The following is a 19,996-nucleotide window of genomic DNA, read 5'->3' on the forward strand; positions in this document are numbered from 1 at the left end:
ATACTAGGCTTGGTGGTGCTTAACTCTTCAAATCACTATGGGGTCGGTTGGGAGAATCTCGTCTTTCTTGTAACGTAGGATCTCATTCATCTAGCATAATTCCTCTTCAACTATAATCGTATCTAGCTTCTTAATGGGGAGTGCATTAAGAAGCTCAACACAATGAGTGGATGCTAATTGGGCGAGTGCATCTACCTCAATATTCTCCTCACATGGTATTTAGAACACCCGGAGTTGGAAAAGGTTTTGAGCTAATATTTGTATCTTGACAGGGTATTTTGCCATAATTGTATCTCTGGCTTCATAACTTCATCCCACCTAGCTTACGACTAGTTGTGAGTCACTAAACACCGTTAGCTCTTGAATCTGGAGTTCATGTGCAAGCTAAAATTCCGAGATGAGTGCTTCATATTCGACCTCATTATCAGATATCTTAAATTCGAATATGAGGGCTTGCTCGTATATTTGTTGGTCTCAATCCTTTCGAATATGAGGGCTTGCTCGTATGTCTGTTGGCCCAGATCCTTTAAGACAATGCTGACATTGTCATTGTCGAAGGTGGCTGAATCATCGACGAATAATGTCCGATGGTGTCGATTTCCCATTTACATTTATTTCAATTTTTTTATGTATGCCTCTAAGATTGTTCCCGACATGTAACTAACTAAAAGAATATTACTTTTGGACACATACGAAGAAGTCAAAGCCGAGCTGCCATATGAATTTTATTGGAGCGACCCGTGAGGAGATGTGAAGATATAGTTAGAACGGATAGTTAAGATGAATTTTATTGGAGAGACTCGTGAGGGGATATGAAAATATAGTAAGAACACATAGTTTAGGTTCTCGAAGTATCCTGTATCAAGGAACGAATTAGAGGTACCTCGAGGGTTTCATCAGAACAGCGGCGAGCACTTGTGATCGGAGGCACAGAGAATTCCGTTGGCGATGCGTCCGAGGCATCGCACCTTTACCCAATGCCTATGTCGGTCGAACACGATGCGTACGGACACCACGTCGTGTGAGAGATCATACCGACCCTAAAATTTGTCAGGACTGTTATGATGTTACTTGATCAGGGGCTGAGGAACATACCACATCGACAGAAACACACCTGCAAATGATCTTTATTCTCCTCCTCCAGAGTACGCGAGCACTACACGGAAGAATGGCAGTCGTACTTGGTGTCGATATAGCCTCAAAACACAAAGTTAAAACTCACCCTCGTCAACCACCATGTGTAGACAACTTGTACTGATACAATATAATGGTAGCTGCTGCCAAGTAAAACTTGCGCAAAATGCCATTTAATCACGACAACCATGCTGATGGAAGCATTTGTCGGACTTTATTTGTCATCCATATCCATATCTGTTGGCACTATGCCAGTGCTGCTTTGATCAGTACGATTATCACTCCCTAGTTCTTCATCATTAACCGAAGCCCCATTCTCGGCCATTGTAGCACCACCGCCATCTGTTGGATGCTTCTCTTCCTTGCTGTCCAAAGAATTTCTTGATCCTTTCGGCGGTGGGATCACTGCTAATAACTGGCTGACACCATCCAACATGCCTCTGTGTTCCATGATCAAGGTTGCTCCATTTGGATAGCATCGGCCAAAGCAAGTTGCACAATACGGGTAAGCGACCTATCAACACCACAAGCTAGTCATACAATAGTGTCACTTCATGAAAACAGCATGAAGCAGAATAAATTCAATTCAGCTGACCTCGATGAAAGCTTGACACAGTGACAGAAAGAGGGTAGACTCATTTCTTCGGAGGACTCGCATGGCATTGTATCTCACCAAGGAGTCGGAAACAGCTTGTAGGCCCTTCACAACCTCCTGAGCCAGATTGTACTTCAAGCTCACCGGAGCACATGGTCGTAATTCATTCATAGCAGCTGAAACACCTGCATAGCAACATATCAGCTGCAAGATTGAAATCGCAAAAGCAAAGTGCTAAGGAGCATCTTTTTCTTCTTGTTGGTTGGTTAAACAAGTTCACCATTGAGCTATATCTACGGCAACCCCCATCCCCCCATGAGCAATCCCATTGCAAAGGCACATAGAAAAACTGAACAACTGCAATTGCTTAAAGCTTATTTGCACCTCATGTATATCGCAGCATTAACCTGATCATTCTGACCAGTGCATGCTAAGAAGAATTTGTGGTAAACAAGTATTTGTACTCACCATTAACAAACACAGCAACAGGTGGATGCTCCATCAGGACTGAAGGTGGTGATACGTCATCCTTGCCTTCATCCATTGCTCCATTAGTGGCAAAACCAACAGATGGCAAAGGAACCCAACGATGTGAATCTAGGACAATCTAACCAAACAAAAAGTACAAATACATTTAACATTACCTTTTTGGTATGATAGCGTTTCTATTAGAAACTAATATTATGACCATTTAAGGAGATGATACTTTCATCAGCAGAGCATTATGATATAGGATGCGGAGATCTTCATTGGATAGATCATAGATCATGAATGACACCGAACCAGATTGGCTTGTACTAAGAAATTTTACTGAGATATTCTATCTCTAACTGAGGGCAACTAAACATTAGATGGAGAACATTTTAAATGGAGGCATTGGTCTCGAGTGACTGTAAAATTTTTCAGCATTATCGGATAGCATCACCAAATAGAGAAAACTGAGGTTCTTGTGCAAATAAATTGTTTATCGAGTAAAGAGAATATGTTCCACTAACTAGGTGTTGTGAATGACAAGAGTCTAATTGTGCTATGGATCTACGTAGCCAAGTAATTCAATAGAGTTTCTCAGAACTACGTCATACATACTTATAACAAAGGCCAAAGTAGTAAAAACGAATTATGTACGAGCAGTTGCCAAAGGCCAATTTGACAAAAAAAGCTCACTCTGAACATATTAGGTATGAATAAAATAAGGCATTAGTTCTTTGAATAATGATTGAAAAAGGTAGTCATAAACTATCACCATAAGTTTGTACATGTACTAATTGCAAGGATACCTGGAAATTCTCAACAGCAGTTCTCATATTCTTTGAAAATAAGTTGATAACTGCACTGTAATAGACGAAAGATTGTTAGTTACAAGATGACAATACAACCTAATATTATTCAGTCTAAAAGAACAAAATAAAGATGCTCATTTACCCCTCAAAAAGTGGAGGCAGCAAGCCTCTGAAATCAAGTCCAACCAAGCCAAGACCCATTGCACAGTACTGAAGGCAACAGAAAATTAACATTAAATTGAACACAGCAAACAAAACTAGCTGGAGGAAGTGCCTCGTACTAATCCCGATACTCACAAAAATGACAAAACAAAATTAATGAAATCAGGAAAATAGATTTGTCAAAGGAGTTTAGAGAAGGCATGTAACTCTAAGAAGATAGCAACAATGTTTGTATAATAAACGTATGTTATAGCCTACAAGCTATGTACAGCTTCGAAGAGCATTCAACACCCTTAATTATGCATCATACATTAACAATGTCAGAAAATGCAACAGATAGCATCAAGTACAAAAATCCTCAAAAAATTATACAAACTGGTAGTCTAGTAATTAAATAAGCATAGACATCAAACTGAAAGGCCAAAGGATTAGAAAAATTAATCCATAAAAAAGGATTGACTACAAAAAGATATGGACAGAAAATGAATTTCTAAGGACCTAAAAAATTAAATATTTAAATGGGAGAAAAATATGTTTTCTAAGCACAGACAAGTGCACATTGGCAAGTAGCCGAAAATCCTACATGCTAGCAACAGAGAAAATATAAAGTTCACCAAAGCAATACCAAAATAAATTGTAACCCAAAATAGGAGTTGTGCTGAATAGTCATAAGGTGAAGTATCTTAAGCTCTGGCTGATCAAAGTTTACCTAAAAGACAAAACTGCATAGAAACAATCTCTCACCATGCATTGGTCAAGAATATTCGACATTGAACCTCCTTCAGTAATTTTTGGAAGCATGGCTTCGAGTGTGCTAAGGTGACTTTTTATTTGATGCATAGCCCAGCTGAAAAGAAGCCCACCATCATAGTTCTCCTCACTCCCAGATTTATCATTGTTGAATATAGCACGGTATTGGTTAACAACATCAAATAGATGCATCCTGTGGCAATTCACCATTCCTTTCAAGTACTCATAGACATTTCTCTGGTCCAAGTCATCAAGAATGCCTGAAAGCCATGTCTCTCTACACCTCAAAAACTGTTTATAAAACAGATCCAGTGAGTGAGACTAGTTCAAAGCATAACAAAGTCTGCACAACTCGTGACAATCAAAAAGCACTTAAACAAAATTTATATATCTATATTCATTAATAAATCAAGCAATTTGAAAGATTAGTCAGAACAATTGGTCAAAGGATCAAAAGTTTGGAAAAATGCAAGCAGTTCTATCTTATATCTGATTAAACACCAAAGTACCACCTCTAGAATGCCCAAAATACGGACTTGCACATATTAAGAAAACAGAGAAAACCTTCATTGACCATATTTACAAAAGCTTGTTTACATTTTTATGGCATACTTCTCATGGTCTTCTATTACTATATTTAAATATACTCTAGGGACCATACACAGGCACAGATATATCTATGGCCAAAAGGTTTCGGGTTCCATGTCCTGATAATCCAAAAGCAGGCGTAAGACTCTTTGTACATTGATTAACAAAACTAAGTTTAGTTAACTATTTTTCATTTGATAATTATCATACACAAGAATAAAGTTACCATAAAATACTTTCACATGATTCAACTCAAAATTGCAGAATCATGAAGATTTTGAAGCACCCAAAAAATTACTTCCAAATGGAATAAACATCTAAGCTCTTTAAGATTTTGCTATATTAGCAATTTAAACAATCAATTAGAAACTTATCATCAGAAATTTATCAAAATATGTAAATTATTATGGAAAACCCTCTTTAATACTAGAAAGTTGTCTACAAATTCCTTTTTTAAATATTTTTAATGCTAGAATTTCTTAGAAGATTAAGGTTCTAGATTAGCAAAACAAACCAATGTTTGACATACCGCTCAAAATGGTATGGAACGGATGATACATACTAGTCCGCCAGTTGATCGATATGCAGACCAACCCATTTTGAGTGGTATGCTTGAAAAGGGTTAGGCATCGGACATGGGTGATGTATTGACCAATACGGTTGAAACTAATTTGTATCAAACGATATGGGTCAATATCGATCAAATTCCAAATTGGGTCAAGTTTGACCCAATTATCAAATTGACCATTGGGGTCTCTTTTGGGACTTTAAATCTCCTCCTTCCCCTCTCTTTCACTCACTCTCACTCGCTCTCATTCACTCTCTCGTTCTCACCCTCTTTTTCACTCTTTCTCACATTCACCTATGATTAAAGTTCCTAATTGACAATTAGTGGTAATCAAGCTATTGATTTGGATAAATAAGTGATTTAAACTCAGGATCTAATGGAATTTCTCCGCAATTTAAAAATATTAAACTTCTTTCTATGTTTTATCTATCATTTCATATAATTAGAAGCGTATTAATGCATATTCACAAAGATTAAACATGATTAAGGTCATTTTCTTGTGTTAACCTCAATTAGGCCTATCATCTTGCATTTAGGCCCAAACTAGGGGTACTTAGGGTTAATCACAGCCTTATGCATTTACTTGTCTCATATACACTCTATTCTTAATTAAATATAATAAAATTACCATTAAATTAGGATTAAAAAAACCTTTTGAAAAATTTATAAATTTTCAGTCATTTTTCAACCTTTTTCCAAAAAAAGATACGTAGCGACGTACAGGGTATATACAGACATACAGTACGCTACTACCAACCGATCCCCCCATGGACCAATACCACCAGTTAGCACGGTACAATAGTCTTTGAAACAAACATTCATATGGCATCAAAATTATATAATCACATATTAGTGTCTTCCAACTTGGTTAATTTGTTTTATTCCAAGTATTTTACAATGAACATTTCAAAACGTTATAGTCAGGAGTAAAACATTAATCAAATGAATGAGATGTTTCTTCACAAGTTCACATCAACATCTGCAATTTAATATACATTTGGGAGGTTCTCTCAATTTAAAATACATTTGCAAAAATGTACTAACATAAGATTATATATTTGAGATGTCAAAGATTACTGAGCTCAAAGAAACGTAGTTTATTCTAGCTAACAAAAGGTCCATTTATTCTACTTGAGCCAAAAGAAAAATATACAAATCCGTTCATCAGTAGACCAACCTGTAAACGTAACTCAGATTCAGTAAATACTCCTATTCGTCGCAGATGTGCAACAATGCGCAAGCATTCAGGTAACTGCATATCGTTGTGTAACCACAGTTAAAAATATATCTTGTGAAATCAAATGAACCATTTCAGGGAAACCACAAGTTCACAAATCCACTACGGGTCTTTTAACACACTTAGACAACTACCTGGATGTTGGTTCGAAGTTTCTGCAGAAGTTGAGATAGTAGAGATTGTGTTGTCTTCCGGACTTCTGCTGCCAATGCCTGAATGACAGGTAACCTTGATTCCAAATATCAAATGCTAGCTATCATAATGGAATATATAGATAATAATAATACTGGTTGGACTATTTCCAAATAAAACAATAGCAAGACCTAAACTCAGTCGCTAGAAAAAACTTACTCAGCATGCATTTTTGACAGCTTGTTGACAAAAGCTTCTAGGTCAAGAGCCTCATCATAATTACCATTCCTTATACATCTGCAAAGAACGAACACATGTTCACAAGTTACTAGCATCTACCTGGATCCACTTGACAGTGAAATGATAATATCCAGGGAAAGAGGCTCATAAATTTAAGACAAAGATATTATTATAATGCACAACATAACCAAACTTTCAACCATAACAGAAAATTGACCAAAAAGATAAAGGGAAAGGATACCAGTATGAATATTATGCTATCTCAAGTTACCTCAAAAGACCTAATGGTAACAATTCATCAACTTTAAAACATGTTTCAATATCAGAAGATAGTTCAAGGAACTGATTATAAATAAGAGTTAAACAAGGACGTCAAATTACTGGTCCAACATTATGTCCTGCATTGTACAGAAGACAGGGGGCTACGTGCATGAAATGGTAACTAATGACCACGATCAGAATTAGCACTACATGTGGTTGGTAGGAATGCATATAGATCAATTCAATTTTGAAAAAAAATTCGAATTACACTAAACAAGTTCAGTATGCAGAACTAACCATGCTGCATTGATCTGTAAAGGAATAAACTGAATCTAACCAAAATATGTTTGGTTTTTGTGGCATTTTATATTCATTTTTTTATAATCATATTGTATTTGTAGAATATTGTTTGATATAAATATTATAGTTTACAGAAGATATGCTCCATCTATAAGGATAGAGTTCATTCATGATAACTATATCTTGTATATATTAATTATCATAAATAATATTATATGCTCCATCTGTAAGAATCAGATATATCATCTCTGCATTTGATGAGACAAAATGTATTTGAAGCAAACCAAAACAGATGCACTGGTAAGGTCCAGTTTGGTTAATCAGTTGGATCAGTTCCTTTGCACACCCTTAGCAAGCACTAGCTTATTTCTTGGCTCAAAGAACAAACTACAAACTAACACTAATACACATCCAATTATTATCAAATTCTGCTGTCCACCAAAGATATCACTTCCAAGATACTTCAAGATTTAACATAATGATAATGTAAATCCATCTAGTTTGTATGTTGGAATTAGGATCATCCTGCACAAGGAAAAAAGAACAGCCTACATAGATACACATTGACAGGCGACAAGCGACTTCAAGTCCATATTTGAGCATCCGTTGTTTAATGTAATGAAAATTTATAATTAATCTTTTAGAAAAAAACAAAAACAAAGCTGTAATATCCCAAACATTTGGGTCAACTACATGGATCTTAAAAAAAAATCATATTCTCAGTTACATTAAGAGTATTTAAATCTGTATTTATAGTTTCTAATAAAATCTTTTAGGTCTCTCTATCTCTATTTATACCAGTAAAATTAGTTGTTTTGCATTTTCTACCTACACATATATAGCTCTCCCGAGCAATATTAAACAGTTCTTTCATCTATCAAAGTTACAACTAATTATTCATGAATCAACAAAATAAGTACATGAAACCACAATGTCAAAATTAGCAATGCCTTATGTTCAAAAGGAAATTGAAGAAAAGCTAAAGAATTCACAAAGAGGAAATAAGTACATGGAACATGTCCCACATGGCAAGTAAGCACAATAAAAAATATATAAAATATGTCTAATGGAACATCTACAACAATTAAAATCTAAAATTGCTGGCATCAAGATGCATGTAATATGATTTAAATTAATTAAAATTTCCATAAGTACAACTATGGCAGCAGAATCCATGTACAGGCATTAAGATAAAATTTGACAGGTATAATTTATTTTACAAAATAAAGTACATACGTATCCATTAGCTGAGGAATTTCAAGCAAATCAAGCAGAGTCGTGTGATTGGCCAGCAATGTCTGATTGAGCTTCCTTTCCTCCAAAATTTGCTGAGCAGATTCAATAAACTCTGTACAACCAGCAGTGAGACTTGGTATCTCTGTTATCTGCAATAAGCATGCAGCTAGAAAGTCAGTGTAGATCTCTCTAACATCCTATAAATGTAAATACATCATAACTCAAACCTGTCAACCCACCATGATAAATACTATTTAGAATGAAACATATTTTGGTTCAAACAAAAATCTTACAAGTACATATAAAGGACAAACACACTATTAAGTTTTTATAAAACTCATACAACAGTGACATCAAACTATCAATGCAGCTGAATAGTAATCTGGAAAAGAAATGTACAGAGTCTAAGTTGTTATCCAAAAAAGCCAGAATAAGAAGCAGGTAAAAGAGAAGATGGAAGAAGAAAGAGCAAAAATTGAAAATTAAAAGTAGAACAATGGCAAAGAGAAAATAAGATATAAGGACAAAACAAGAGCAACAAAACCATAAATCCCAACTATTTGGGGTCAGCTACATGGATCTTTTGTCGTCACTGAAATCTATAAAAAGCCCATAAATCCCAACTATTTGGGGTCAGCTACATGGATCTTTTGTCGTCACTGAAATCTATAAAAAGCCATATATGTAGTTAAGTTCAGAGTACTTAAATCTTTATTTATAATTTCTATTAATGCATTTTTAGGTCTTCCTCTACCTCTCATCGTACCACCAACATTAATTATTTCACCTCTTCTAACCATCAGATTTAAATGTCTTCTAAACGCATGCTCATGCCATCTTAAACGATTTTCTCTTCTCGTATCCTCTATCGAAACGATACATGGTTGTTCACGAATAAAAGTATTTATTTTCCTATCTTTCTTAGCAACTTCACACATCCATCAAAACATTCTCATATCAACAACACAAACTTATTGTATATGTTATTTCTTAACTGCCCAATACTCATATCCATAAAGTATAGTTGGTCTCATAACTGTCTTATAAAATTTTTCTTCTAATCCCAAAGGCATCCGGTGATCACACAAGACTCCTAACACCCCTCGTCATTTTATCCATCCTGTTTTTATTCTATAAATAATATTTTAATTGATTTCTCATCTTGTTGAATATTTGATCCAAGATACCTAAAGCTTTTACTTAAGGGGATTTCTTGCCAATCAAACTTAACTATATTCTCCTGTCTATTCCTAGAATCACTAAAATTACATTTGCTATATTCAATTTTAGTCCTATTTAATATAAAACCTTTAGTTTATTGCCTTCGCAGCTCAAGTTTATAAGTAATTCCATTAAGGCTCTCATCAACTAAGACAATATCATCAGCAAATAACATACACCAGGGAGGTCAATCGTGCCAGTGGCTAGTAAGTTCATTCATTATAAATGTGAAAAGATATGGACTTAATGTAGATCCTTGATATAATCCTATACTAATAGGAAACTCACTAGACACAATCCCTATTGTTCTAATACTAGTAGCTACATTATCATACATATCTTTGATAATATCAATATAATTAATGGATACACCATTCTTTTCTAAAACCCACCATAATAAATCTTTAAAAATCCTATCATAGGTTTTTTTCTAAATCAATAAATTAATAACCATATGCAAATATTTCTTTTTTTTTCTATATTTTTTTCATTAATTATCTTAATAAATAAATAGCTTCTATTGTTGATCTTTCAGGCATAAAACCAAATTAATTTTCAGAGATATTTATTTCAAGCCTTTACTACTTTCGATAATTCTTTTTCAAAATTTTATAATATGACTCATAATTTTAATTCCATAATAATTTGAATAATTTTGTATGTCACTCTTATTTTTATAAATTGACACTAAAAAACTCTTTATCCATTCATCAGGCATCCTTCTGAATCTCTTGATTTTATTTAATAAGCTAGCTAACCAAGCTACTCCCTTGTCCACTAAACTTTTTCAGACCTCGATAGGGATACTATCAAGCCTCACACTAGTAGCTATTTTCATTTTCTTTAATGCGTAGTTTAGTTCACTAGCTCTAATTTTACGAACAAATATATGATTATTAAATCTACTACTATTATCTATCATTAAATCTGTCCTATGTGGAATATTTATTAAATAATTTATAAAAATATTTTTTCATCTTTCCTTGATCTCATTATCATTAATAAGTATTCTTTTATCTTCATCTTTAATACATTTAATATTAACTAAATCCTTACATTTTCTTTTCTTGCTTTAGTAGTTTGATATATATCTTTTTCACTATCTTTAGTACCTAATTTATTATAAAAATTATCATAAGCTTTATATCTTGTCATATTAATCGCTTTTTAGCCTCTTTTTTAGATTCTTTATATCTAGTCCTTGTAAATTTTTTCTACTATCTTTTTCTTCTTCCATAATCTACAGTAAATGTCTAATACCATCAACCTATGTTGATTCGTCAAACTTTCACCATGTATAACTTTACAATTCTTACAAATAACCTTATCCACCTTTCTAGTGAGAAAAAAAATTATTTGACTATAGTCGTAACCACTCTTATAAATAATCAAATGTACGCTTCTCTTCTTAAAGTGAGTATTTACAATTATAAGATCATACAAAGTTGTAATATCCAAAATCATACTATCATCTTCATTTCACTCCCCATAACCATAGCCTCTATGCACCCATTTATATTCACCTTATATTTTCCTTGTATGACCATTCAAATCCCCTCTAATTATAAGTTTTTTTTATTATAGGCATTCCTTGAATGATATCATCTAAGCTTTCCCAAAATTCTCTTTTGGTTTGATCATCTAATCTGACTTGAAGGGCATAAGCACTGATAACATTCAAAACATCTTATCCTTTCATAAATTTTAGAACTATAATTCTATCTTTAATTTTTTTTATATCTATAACATTGTTCTTAAGAGCCTTATCAAGGATAATTCCTACACTATTTTCTGTGTTTAACTTTTTCAATATACCAAATTTTAAATCCAGTACTCACAATCTCTCTAATTTTTTTCCTACGCACTTAGTCTCTTGCAAGCAAATAATATTTATTCTTTTTGTAAGCATAGTGTCTATCAATTATAATCCCTTCTCTAAAAGTGCTCATATTCCAAGCTACTAGCCTAGCCCTCTGTTTTTAGACTAACTTCTTTACTCTTATTGGTTTAAAACAATGAGAACTCTTGCCTACTTGGCACCACATTTGAACGCCAACATGATGGGCCGCTTCCAGGTGAACCCCCTAGCCCACTGTTTCCAATTTGGGACACCTAGGTGGTGAAGGTGCCTCACGTCACTTTCGGGTGACGACCTAGCTCTATACTGAAATCGGTTAAGATCCATGTTCATGAGATCTGACATATTTAATTAAAATACATGGTCGGTTAAGATCTATGTTCATGAGATTTAATAAAAAAAGAAGAAAAATCACATCAGGTACAAAAGGAAGAAAGACTTTATTAAAACAACAACAAATGAAGGATGATGGAGAAAAGCTAAGGAGTCAAAGATTTTTCCTTTTCGTTACGTATGAATTAGAAGTCACCCCTTAAACATGTTTCCCTTTCTCTTGGTTAATCGGCAAAAAGCAGAAAGCTTCAAAAAATGTTTTTTGTCCATATAGAGGCAAATATGAATATGCAAATGCAGAGATTGATGTGAAACGATGTGACAGATTAAAAGGCTAGTTTCCAAATAAAAGAGAGGAGGAGCACTATATAAGCCTCAGTGATAGAACAAGCAGTGACACACTCAAACTTTATAGGAGAGAAGGAACAACAACCTCCCTCATTTTATCAGTTTAAGCCGTGCTTATAGGAATAAACTCTGTGCCGAATCCTATGCCTTCAACCAGACTCCTTCAAAACATCAGCCAAACAGTCCCCAGATGAGTTGGTCATATATTTTCATCCGATCATTTCATGAGATCACATCACATTTAATAATTTTCAACACCCATTTTGTCACAACCAATGTCATGTTCTTCCTCTAAGCCCTCTATGAAGATTACTTCAAATAAATCGATAGATTGAAACCCAAATGTTGTCGACGAGACATTGCAACGAGAAGACTAGGAAAAATTAGATTCAACGAAAGACAGTTCAAAATCCAAATGTTAGGAGCAGCCAATTCATCAGGAAAGCAATGAATAACTAGAATCACAAAGTATATCAGAGCGTAAGAAGGGTTTACGATGGATGGGTAAGGCGTACCAAAGAATCAAGGTGTTTATCGAAGCCGGAGAGTTGTTCCTTGATGACAGAGACAGCATCCGCTGCGGCAATAAAAGCGCGGTAGTTTCCCACTGCCACCTCCTGCATCTGCCTCCGGATACGCTCCGCATCGACGCGCAAAAGCTCCGGCTCCTGCGTGACCACACCTCCTCAGCAGATCTGCCACAAAATTGAAGGACGGGGAGGAAGTAGGGTGACCTTGTGAAGGCGATCGAGGGTAAAGGAGAGGAGCTCGGAGACGTAGTGCTGTTGTGCGGCCCCGACGAAGGGGAGGAGGCGAAGCGCCGACGCCGCCGTCACCTCCTCTTGTCCATCTCCTCCGCCGACGATCGGGCTCCTCGTCTCGGTTTCCATGGCGACGGACAGGAAGAGCTGGGCTCAAACGGAAACGATCTGCGTTTCCAGATCTATTCTTTCCCACTCACTCAATACCCCTCATCTCCTATACGCAGAGAGGCGAGTCGAGGAAGTCGCTCCATGAGAACCGCACTCGTGCGCCGCATTTGGTAAACACGTACAAGAAAGGGGCCCATTAGGCCTCAACAGACTTCCTCGTGGCCCGTGGAGTTAAAGACGGGCTGCGAGTTGGACCTGAGTTCGTAATGGGCTAGAGAGGATCAGACGTTGCGTTCATTACGCCGTGATGGAATCTGGGATTTGTGTGGGGACGATCTTGAACACGACCTCAACAATTAGTATTATCGGATGTCACATAATACTAATTGATCAAGGCCGAGTAATCTCATCTTCGTTATCTATACATGACAAAAAAAGAAAATTGACCAGATCAAGTGGGCTGGATCAGATAATTAATCGAAGGTGAATTAGTTGAAGATGATTGAACGAGTGACTATAGAGACGATTGGACTGTTTGCAGGAGAGGAGAAGGAAGCAGTGTGCGGCACACTGATAACGCTGGAAAACAACGTGCGACCAGTCGCAGCTCATGGAATCTCTCTTTTCTGGTACTTCTTCTTCTTCTTCTGTGTATGTACTGCACTCAGCATCTTGGCGGCCAAGCCAAGTATGTCTCCAGGAACCATATATAATCCGCCACCGTCTGCTGAGTTATAAATATGTCGCGTGTCCGTATGAGTGATCGGTAAACTTCACTGTTCTTAATCGTCATGGCTGATGTCATTGACTAACCCGTCTCACTGGTTATAATTACACCTTCACTCTGAGGCCGCACCTACCCTCAGAGTGGCTCTTGCATGGGCCCCTCTCGAGACTATCCGTCCATCGTAATTGAAGATGAGATAGGGACGGAGAAAATGTTACTTTTGTCCAAGTTATTAGAGGCGATGCATTATTCATTTGATGCGTATCCACCTACCTTTCCTGAGAGCGTTATGTTCATCGTCCCGCACAATAGAATCATATATGGAGTTGTTATGTACGCGCCTGGCGCATACAGAGAGCCGATCGAGTTGCCAAGAAAAGATGCTATGACAATCGTGCTCCTCTAAGCAATCGTCTCGGGACCCAAACTGTTTTTCTTTCTCAACTAGATTGGATTGCGAGAGAGAGAGAGAGAGAGAGAAGAAATTAATGCGGATGAAGAACCCGAGAAACTTCGTCTCCCGGCAATCTCCGGGATCACACGCGCCAAATCGTCCACGTTGTGCGACGACCGACCAGTCATGGAAAATTTCGGCAATAAACCCACAGACACGGCAACGACGAATTAACAGTCCAGACAAGCGACAGAGATCTATCCATCTACATAAAACCTCGGGAACACCGGTAGGGTAGTAACGCAGCGTGTCCATACTCCATAGGAACAATAAAGGGACGAGCCCAAGCCGCAAATTAACAACAACAACAACAAAACAACGGAAGGAAACAGCCAATCTTTTTTATTTGTTTCTCTCCAGGTCAGAATCTTCCGTCGTCTCTTCTGTGTTGCCGATATAAAACAGGGAAGGGAGAAGATGAGCTCTCGTCAGCCATCCTCCACCTCAAGGAGAGAAAGACAGTAAGAAGCAGCTAGATTTGAGTTGGGTTGACGATTCCCGCAACACCACCGACCTACTTGCTCTCCTTCATCTATTGATTCTTCTCCTCCATCGTATATACATGTTTCATCACTGGCTATACGAAGACCTACGGGATAACCATTAGTGTATTAAAGGGTTGGGGATGCTGAAGCTGTTGTTGGAGATGGAGATGGAGATGGAGATGGAGGACCGCAGACCTCTGCTTCCAAGACTCGGCGTCGCTCTGGCCGTCCACCTATCCAGCTACCTCGTTTCCCTTCTCAAGTTCCCGACCTCAGCCGCTGCTGGTTCGCACCTCCGTTACTTTTTTCTTCACAGTTGATGCATGATGATTTCCTTCTGGCATTGTTTTTCCCATTTTGTGTATTTCTTGTTGTAATAGCAGGAGACGAATCAAAAAAGGGTCGTAAATATAGCATGGCTGCACACATATGTGTTGGAAGTGGCCTAAAAGATGGGCTACTATTTCTACAAAATGTAAGAATGGAGCCCCTGTTCCAAATATTACTCCCACATAGTTTATACACGTCCTCTTAGCCGTTCTAATAGTCTGATTAGTATTGTTGTTTGTAAAGAAAGACGCTCTGGCGAACATCATCCATGGCACCTCCACGAAGCCCAGCAGCGTCACCAAAACTGCTCTAACTGCGACCACAAGCGACGACGACACTGAACAGTCCGCTACAAGTTCACGGGATGAAGAGGGACTTCCGTTGCAGGAAGCTGAACAAGAATCAGAGAGTTCTTGTCCCAAGAAACCTGTCAGCATCGAGTTGGAGAACGAGAAGGCGAAAATGGATGCAGAAATCGTGTACCTTAGCAACTTGGCGCAGGCACTTTGGGACAGGAACAGGAGCCTTGAGATGGAAATGCTCGAGTATTATGGATTGAAGGAGATGCAGGAGGCTGCCGTCAAAGAACTCGAGAACCAGCTGAAATTAAACTCGGTAGAGGCGAAGTGTTTGTCTCTGAAGGTCGAGTCCTTGATGGATGAGAACCTAAGGCTCAAACTTGAGGCGTCAGAGTTCTCCGGAACAATGCGAGAGCTTGGATTGGCAAGAGCAAGAGTGAAGCATCTCAAGAGGAGACAGAAATATATTCACGTGCAGGCGAGGGAGAAGATAAGCTCTCTGGAGAAAAGGATCAGCTTGATGCATGCTATAAAGCGCAGAGAGAGTCGAGACGAAGCCGAGGTGCAGAACAAGTTGAAGAGGGTAAAGGAGTTAGAAGACGAAGCTGGTGTACTGAGAAAGGGGAATTCGATGCTGACGCAGGAAAACTTGGACTTGGCACGAAGGCTGGAGTCCGCAGAATCGTCCATCTCCACCACCCTTGAGAGAGTGCAGGTGATTTCATTTCTTTTAGCTTTGGATTTATTTCATTTGCGACATCAACTGTTTCCTCCCTAGAGATTAGTATTTTGGTCTCGCATCATTTAAAGAGTATACTCTATCTAGTCTGCAAGGATGTCTTTTACCACTTTATTATTATGTTTCCTTTCATAAGATTCTGTCTAATTGGAGACCGCTGATCATCACCCAGAGTTGGTCAAAAATGATCTTAACCATCACCAATGTCATGCAGGCAAAAGCTGTAGAGGAAGTCAACCTACTGAGGGAAGCAAATGAGAAGTTAAAGAACGAAATCGAGCATCAAACCGATCGCTGCACGGACGTCGAGGAACTGGTCTACCTCAGGTGGCTCAATGCCTGCCTAAGGTATGACCAGAGGGATCATCATCCGCTTCCCGGGAAAACGATAGCCAAGGATCTTAGTAACAGTTTGAGTCCAGAATCAGAGGAGAAAGCCAAAGAACTCATAGTTGAGTACGCATGTGCAGGTTTGGATGATAGAGGCGTGAGTTTTAAGGACCTCGAAGCGGACTATTCGTCTCTGGAATCGACTGGTGAGGGTGATGATACTCCTCCGTTTGTGATAAAAGACATCATCACCTCACGTAAACCAAAATTCCTTGGCAAGCTTAAGAAGTTGGTGCTAAGAAAAGGCAGCAAGAACAACAAAGCTGCTTCGGTTGACGGAACTCCTGCAATAAATCCTTCAAGCTGTGCCACTCCCGAGAGACGAAGTTCCCTCGACGAGGCGACCGGAAGAAATTCGTTTGACAGCATCGCCTCTTGCTTCACCGAGGAGCATTCATTGACCGGTCATCTGGCGAAAACTGGTGACACCGCTTGGTCTCAAGCTGCCTTTAGATCCCCCTTCAATCTTCCGGGAGAAAGGAGACCCAGGTTAGAAGAAGAGGGCAAGAGCGCACGCTGTAAGAGCGACATAGGTACTTCCTTTGAGTCCAGAAGGAGGGTCACCGGAGACGGCAATACGATTACGATCGGTCAAGATGATTCGTTTCACCAAGGAGAACCTGAGACTGTTCGGATAACCAAGTACGCGGAAGCTTTGATGAGCTCTCGCGCTTTATCAGAAGAGCCGAAGCAACGGTAAGATTCCTGCTACTTACAGTCGATGCCGACGTCGCTACTTTCTCTGATACATCGTTGGAGAAGCCGCCGAGTGACTTCTTTGCTAGCTTCGACAGTTTGATTTGGCCGAGGACGAAGCTTTGTAACATGAACGTTCATCTCTAGTGTCAATCAACTTTTCCGATGCGCATTATTTCTGTGATTTGTGTTCCTATATTTTCCAATTTACCTAATTGGAAGGTCAAAATCTTCAAGTTACAATTGGCAGTATGCATCTCCGGAGGTCAACTATCAACATGAGCTATCACAAACTCATAACTTGTAATATTGTATTTGAAGGTGGCTATTGCAAGCTAATTAATCTATTCGATGGCAAACATATTATCAACGAAATATTTAAACGAGTGAAAAGATCCATGCAATAGCTTCCACTTGGCCTCAGAGGGAAAGTGTTCATCAGAAGAAGCACCAGTGTTGCGAAGGCGTCATTCGAAAAACAAATGGTCAAGATGATGACATCGGAGCAATGCACGACCTCGATGAAGCTTAAGTCAGTATATGTCCTCTAAGCCCTTCATGCTGCTTCGCGGTTGGCACTTTCTATGTTCTTTCGTTGTCATCCTCGTCGGACGATCACCGAACCATCCAATAATGCATGGCACCGTATTCTAATCACCGGAAAGCCTCCTTCCATTTGCTAAGTGCGAATCCTATGCAGTGTCACGTTGGTCGAGTGGTGGAAATTCTCTTCAGCCAACCATATCCCGATCATGGCGCCAGAAAGCACACGCTACTTCTCCTCCCCATTGCATGCACAAATTCCACCGTCACGCGATCCACGAAGAAACGACTACTCGTGTGTAGCAAGAGGTGAAGCATCCTTCGCCCATCCTCATCAGATGTTGGTGGCGTCACCGGTGATAAGGTCTCGACAACAATCCACCACAACCAAAAGAAGAGAAAAGAAGCACTCAATTAGGAGAGCAGCGCTAAAGCAACCAAGCCGTGGACCATTCCCTCGGTACATTTTCCGTATGAGGATATCTTTTTAGTCTACCATTAATCAACGAGCAATGTGGTTGACGAGAAAGAAACAAGATAAGCATGCCACAATTATTAAGACAGACGTAGATAGACTACCATTATTTGATTCAATTATTTGCACTACCCCACCAACCAACCATGATCTAAGAAAAAGAGGTTTCAACATTTTCCATTCGTCTGTCAAAGCGCATCTTTTCCAAGCCTATAAATAGCATGTCTGATGACACCAAATCTCCCTCTTATTTCTTCTATTTTGGGTTTCTATCAGATTCTTAATTACCAAGAAAGAAGATGGAGAGTGGGAAGTTCGTGATCGCGGCACAGGAGGCCGAGGCGATGGCCAAGACGGCGGGAGTCGCCGCCCTCAAGGAGCTCCTCCCGCTCCTAGTCCCCACCGCCCTGCGGCTGGCGCGGCCGCCCATCTCCAACTACCCCGTCGGCGCCGTCGGACTGGGGATGAGCGGCCGGATCTTCCTCGGGGTGAACTTGGAATTCCCTGGCCTGCCGCTTAACCACTCCGTCCACGCGGAGCAGTTCGTGGTCGCCAACGCCGCCGTCCATGGTGAGGCCGGCATCAGCTGCATCGCTGTCTCCTCCTTTCCCTGCGGCCACTGCCGCCAGTTTCTTCAGGAGATCCGCGGCGCGGGGGAGATCCAGATCGTCGTCACCTCGGACGAGGATGCCGCCTTCCGCCCCCTATCCTCCCTCCTGCCCCACCGCTTCGGCCCCTTCGACCTCCTTCACAAGGGGATCCCTCTCCTCCTCGAGCCGCACGACAACGATCTCGGCTCCGTCGAGTCCGCAGTTATCGCTGGCGGCGGCGAGGAAGTGTACGAGGGGATCGAGAAAGAAGGGATTCAGCAGCGGCTGAGGGCCGCGGCGGGGGCAGCAGCGAAGGCGTCACACGCGCCGTACAGCGGGTGCGCAGCGGGCTTCGCGGTGGCGGACGGAGAGGGGAGGGTGTACGCGGGGTCGTACATGGAGTCGGCGGCGTACAACCCGAGCCTGGGGCCGGTGCAGGCGGCGATGGTAGGATACGTAGCGGCGTGCGGAGGAGTCGGGGGAGAGCACCGCGGGTGGGGGATCTTCGCGGCGGCGCTGGTGGAGAAGGAGGCCGCAGCGGTTTCCCACGAGGGGACTGCGAGAATCTTCCTGGCGGCGGTGGCGCCGGGTGCCAACCTCAACGTCTATCGCTTCCGCTCCTCCGCTACGGTTTAGATTCGTGCGGATTCCGTGCTTTGGAGATGAAGACGATCGTTGCGAGTGAAAACGAAGGGTTCAGATCGGATAGGGTGTCTAATTGACAAATTGCCGCCACGTTGTTAATAGATGAGACGTGTATGCTATAATGATAATAAACATTATGATGAATCCGATTGAATACGAGAGAAGCGTGTTTTTGTGTAGTACCTCGACCTCGTCGTCGTCCTCGGGATATCCCTCCAACGCCGAGGACGTAGAGCACTCTTTGGCAAGGACAAGGCATGCCTCTGGACACCGAATCCTCTTCAATAGACTAATAGCACCTCGAAGACCTACCTATCGCTTCTGCTTTCCACTTAGGTCATGCCCTTGAGGCTCACGTGGACCTTTATAATGGATTTATGCCTTCAAGTTCAAACTAAACCATTTTGACTCCTTAGTCAATGACACTAAAGTAATAATATTTTGATGCTCGAAAGGGAGCCTGGATATCACAACAACATCTATCCATGATTCCTCTCAATGAGTACTC

The 19,996-nt window shown here is 39.8% G+C and overlaps 3 protein-coding genes across 8 annotated transcripts; 2 read left to right on the forward strand and 1 right to left on the reverse strand.

Moving 5' to 3' along the window:
- Window positions 1-1,099: 1,099 nt before the first annotated feature.
- Window positions 1,100-13,269, reverse strand: LOC135679467 (conserved oligomeric Golgi complex subunit 8-like). The gene is made up of 12 exons (XM_065193253.1): window positions 12,978-13,269; window positions 12,759-12,911; window positions 8,484-8,632; window positions 6,666-6,743; window positions 6,449-6,542; window positions 6,255-6,329; window positions 3,916-4,212; window positions 3,152-3,219; window positions 3,007-3,061; window positions 2,198-2,336; window positions 1,730-1,914; window positions 1,100-1,648 (listed from the first exon to the last, which is right to left on the reverse strand). The coding sequence occupies exons 1-12, from the start codon at window positions 13,131-13,133 to the stop codon at window positions 1,349-1,351; spliced, it is 1,749 nt and encodes a 582-aa protein (XP_065049325.1). The 5' UTR covers window positions 13,134-13,269; the 3' UTR covers window positions 1,100-1,348.
- A 1,112-nt stretch (window positions 13,270-14,381) lies between these two features.
- Window positions 14,382-17,414, forward strand: LOC135679468 (protein CHUP1, chloroplastic-like). 6 transcript variants are annotated; one of them, XM_065193260.1, is made up of 5 exons: window positions 14,382-15,066; window positions 15,162-15,256; window positions 15,355-16,125; window positions 16,364-16,497; window positions 16,620-16,754. In XM_065193260.1, the coding sequence occupies exons 1-5, from the start codon at window positions 14,922-14,924 to the stop codon at window positions 16,627-16,629; spliced, it is 1,155 nt and encodes a 384-aa protein (XP_065049332.1). In that variant the 5' UTR covers window positions 14,382-14,921; the 3' UTR covers window positions 16,630-16,754. The 6 variants fall into 6 exon arrangements, with proteins under 6 accessions (XP_065049332.1, XP_065049327.1, XP_065049328.1 ...); XM_065193255.1 differs by having other exon boundaries at window positions 14,394-15,066; window positions 16,364-17,414; XM_065193256.1 differs by having other exon boundaries at window positions 14,478-15,066; window positions 15,165-15,256; window positions 16,364-17,414.
- Window positions 17,415-18,483: 1,069 nt separating this feature from the next.
- On the forward strand, window positions 18,484-19,644 carry LOC103992694 (cytidine deaminase 1). Its single transcript, XM_018828858.2, has one exon. The coding sequence runs from the start codon at window positions 18,553-18,555 to the stop codon at window positions 19,477-19,479; it is 927 nt and encodes a 308-aa protein (XP_018684403.2). The 5' UTR covers window positions 18,484-18,552; the 3' UTR covers window positions 19,480-19,644.
- Window positions 19,645-19,996: the final 352 nt, after the last annotated feature.

This window comes from Musa acuminata, chromosome BXJ1-7 (assembly GCF_036884655.1).
Source record: "Musa acuminata AAA Group cultivar baxijiao chromosome BXJ1-7, Cavendish_Baxijiao_AAA, whole genome shotgun sequence".
NCBI classification, from domain to species: Eukaryota; Viridiplantae; Streptophyta; class Magnoliopsida; order Zingiberales; family Musaceae; genus Musa; species Musa acuminata.

Excerpts from the sequence above, each read along its gene's own strand:
- LOC135679467 (XM_065193253.1), bottom strand. The coding sequence starts at position 13,133 with ATGGAAACCGAGACGAGGAGCCCGATCGTCGGCGGAGGAGATGGACAA. Across the intron at positions 4,213-6,254 it reads AATCTGAGTTACGTTTACAG|TTTTTGAGGTGTAGAGAGAC; the intron begins GTTGGTCTACTG and ends TTTTATAAACAG. Across the intron at positions 1,649-1,729 it reads TGTGTCAAGCTTTCATCGAG|GTCGCTTACCCGTATTGTGC; the intron begins GTCAGCTGAATT and ends TGGTGTTGATAG.
- LOC135679468 (XM_065193255.1), top strand. The coding sequence starts at position 14,922 with ATGCTGAAGCTGTTGTTGGAGATGGAGATGGAGATGGAGATGGAGGAC. Across the intron at positions 15,257-15,354 it reads GGCTACTATTTCTACAAAAT|AAAGACGCTCTGGCGAACAT; the intron begins GTAAGAATGGAG and ends TTGTTTGTAAAG. Across the intron at positions 16,126-16,363 it reads CCACCCTTGAGAGAGTGCAG|GCAAAAGCTGTAGAGGAAGT; the intron begins GTGATTTCATTT and ends AATGTCATGCAG.
- LOC103992694 (XM_018828858.2), top strand. The coding sequence starts at position 18,553 with ATGGAGAGTGGGAAGTTCGTGATCGCGGCACAGGAGGCCGAGGCGATG.